Below are 2045 nucleotides of genomic sequence, written 5' to 3' on the forward strand. Positions count from 1 at the left end.
AGCCCGGAGATCGCTCAAGGAGTTGGCTCAATAGCTCTATCGGGCCCGTGACCGAATCAATCCGCAAGGCACTGCTTCGAGGTCGGAAATACGCGACGCCCATCTCCAAGGTCGAACTCGAGCCATGACCGAATACCTGACCCAATAACGAGTTCAAGCCAGTATCGAGCCCACAGACAAAATTCGTTGCGACCGCACCAAGAGAGAGAATCTTGCCAGGAATCAAGGAAGAGACAAGTCATCATGGGCATTCCACTAAATGCTTTATTTTATTATTATTTTTTGTAATGACCCTCTTCTATAAAAGGGGGAATCCTTGTAAGCTAAAGGCAGAGACAAAAAATCACTTCTCATATTGAAAGATATCCCTTTGTCTTACTTTGCTTTATCTCATTCATTCTTATTCCCCACTATTTGCATTCTCATAAGCTAAGAATTTACGTATTTCTATTTCTTTACACGATTTATATCAAATTGTATCGCATATCCTTAGAACCATACACAAAATCTAACGTTATCCGATTTTTCCGGTAAACAACATGACAGTTTAGACTTTTGTTTTAATAGATATAACTTGAAATCTTATTGCTAATCATTTGTTACCACAAAGTGCTACCAGCTCTTCCACCACACCATCTATCTCTTCGTCCCCTTTCTCGTTCATCTTCTCCCTCAATTCTCTTGCTTTCTTCCTCACAGCCTCCCCACTTTCTTCCATTACCACTTTCCTTATCGCCTTTGCAATCTCTTCACTTTGTAGCTTCCCGTTCACGTCCCTCACTGCTTCAACTCCCATCCCGATATATTCCACAAGCCTAGCATTCATTGGTTGGTCAATGTGCATTGGCATTGCAATTATAGGCACACCAAATTTCACACTTTCCATAAAAGAACTCCATCCACAATGACTCACGAATCCACCAATACTTGCATGTTGAAGAATTGTTGCTTGTGGAGCCCATCCTTCCATAATCTTTCCTCTTTCTCCTACCCTTCCAAGAAACCCGTCTGGTAATGCATCTTCAATGGTACTAGTTTTTTCACCTTGTGGAAACCTAATGACCCAAATGAAGTTCACTTTGCGAAGCTCTAGCCCTTGAGCTACTGCATGTATTTCCTCCTTGGATAAAAAATACTCACTCCCAAATGAAACAAACACAGTTGAACTTTTTCCTTTCTTGTCAAGCCATTGTATGGTCTCCTCATGTTCATCTTGGTCAGTAGATTCTTGAACTAGCGTGCCAACCGGGACAATTTTCTTGGAGACCAATCTTGAAAGATAATTCATGTATTTCCCTTCAAAATCTCTGCAAGTTTTCACCAGAACAATGTCACGTGATCGCCTAAGTGCCTCGCAGAACGGGAACTCCTTACCTGGTGATTCATTAATAGCTTTCATTAATAAAAGCATTTCGTATTCGCGCTGGTAAATTTCAGGGAAGGGGAACTTCTCTTCTTTGTCTCCAGACATGTGGAAGCCCAAAGCAATAACAGCTGCACTAAAAGTGAGCAACTGCACAGCAGGAATATTCATAGATAAAGCCAACTGAGCAGTCCATGGTTGATTGTAGTCATATATAACCAAATCAGGATTTAGAGTTTGTAATATTTTGGAAAATTTTGGACTGGACATTTCAAAAGCTGTTTTTAGGGTGTTCATAAGATGAGGTGGGAGGCCATTGGTAGTGTGGTAATGAGGAGGAAGATCTGGCAAAGATGGAAGATGAATCTCAACTAATTCTATTGACTCAGAATATTTCTCAGTGACATTTTTCTGGATGGAGCTTAGATTTACAGGAGTGGAACACATGTAAATGTGGAAATTCCTCTTTGTAAGTCTTTTGGCTAGCTCTAGAAATGGACTTATGTGACCATGAGCTAGCCATGGTACCATGAGTACCCTAATGGTGTTTTTCTTGGCCTCCATTAATGACTAGATTTCTCCCTTTCTCTTAATTTCTCTATGATGGATCTAGTTATAAATATGATGATAATCTATTTATAGTATTTGCTGATCTTGGTTGTGAGCTAGTTGGGTGCGGAGT

At 40.5% G+C, this 2045-nt stretch overlaps 1 protein-coding gene across 1 annotated transcript; it reads right to left on the minus strand.

The window, feature by feature from the left end:
• Nucleotides 1-463: 463 nt before the first annotated feature.
• LOC104090331 (UDP-glucosyltransferase 29-like) lies at nt 464-2045 on the minus strand. The gene has a single exon (XM_009595396.4). The coding sequence runs from the start codon at nt 1925-1927 to the stop codon at nt 593-595; it is 1335 nt and encodes a 444-aa protein (XP_009593691.1). The 5' UTR covers nt 1928-2045; the 3' UTR covers nt 464-592.

The sequence above is a fragment of the Nicotiana tomentosiformis genome, chromosome 5, assembly GCF_000390325.3.
Source record: "Nicotiana tomentosiformis chromosome 5, ASM39032v3, whole genome shotgun sequence".
NCBI lineage: Eukaryota > Viridiplantae > Streptophyta > Magnoliopsida > Solanales > Solanaceae > Nicotiana > Nicotiana tomentosiformis.

Excerpts from the sequence above, each read along its gene's own strand:
- LOC104090331 (XM_009595396.4), bottom strand. The coding sequence starts at position 1,927 with ATGGAGGCCAAGAAAAACACCATTAGGGTACTCATGGTACCATGGCTA.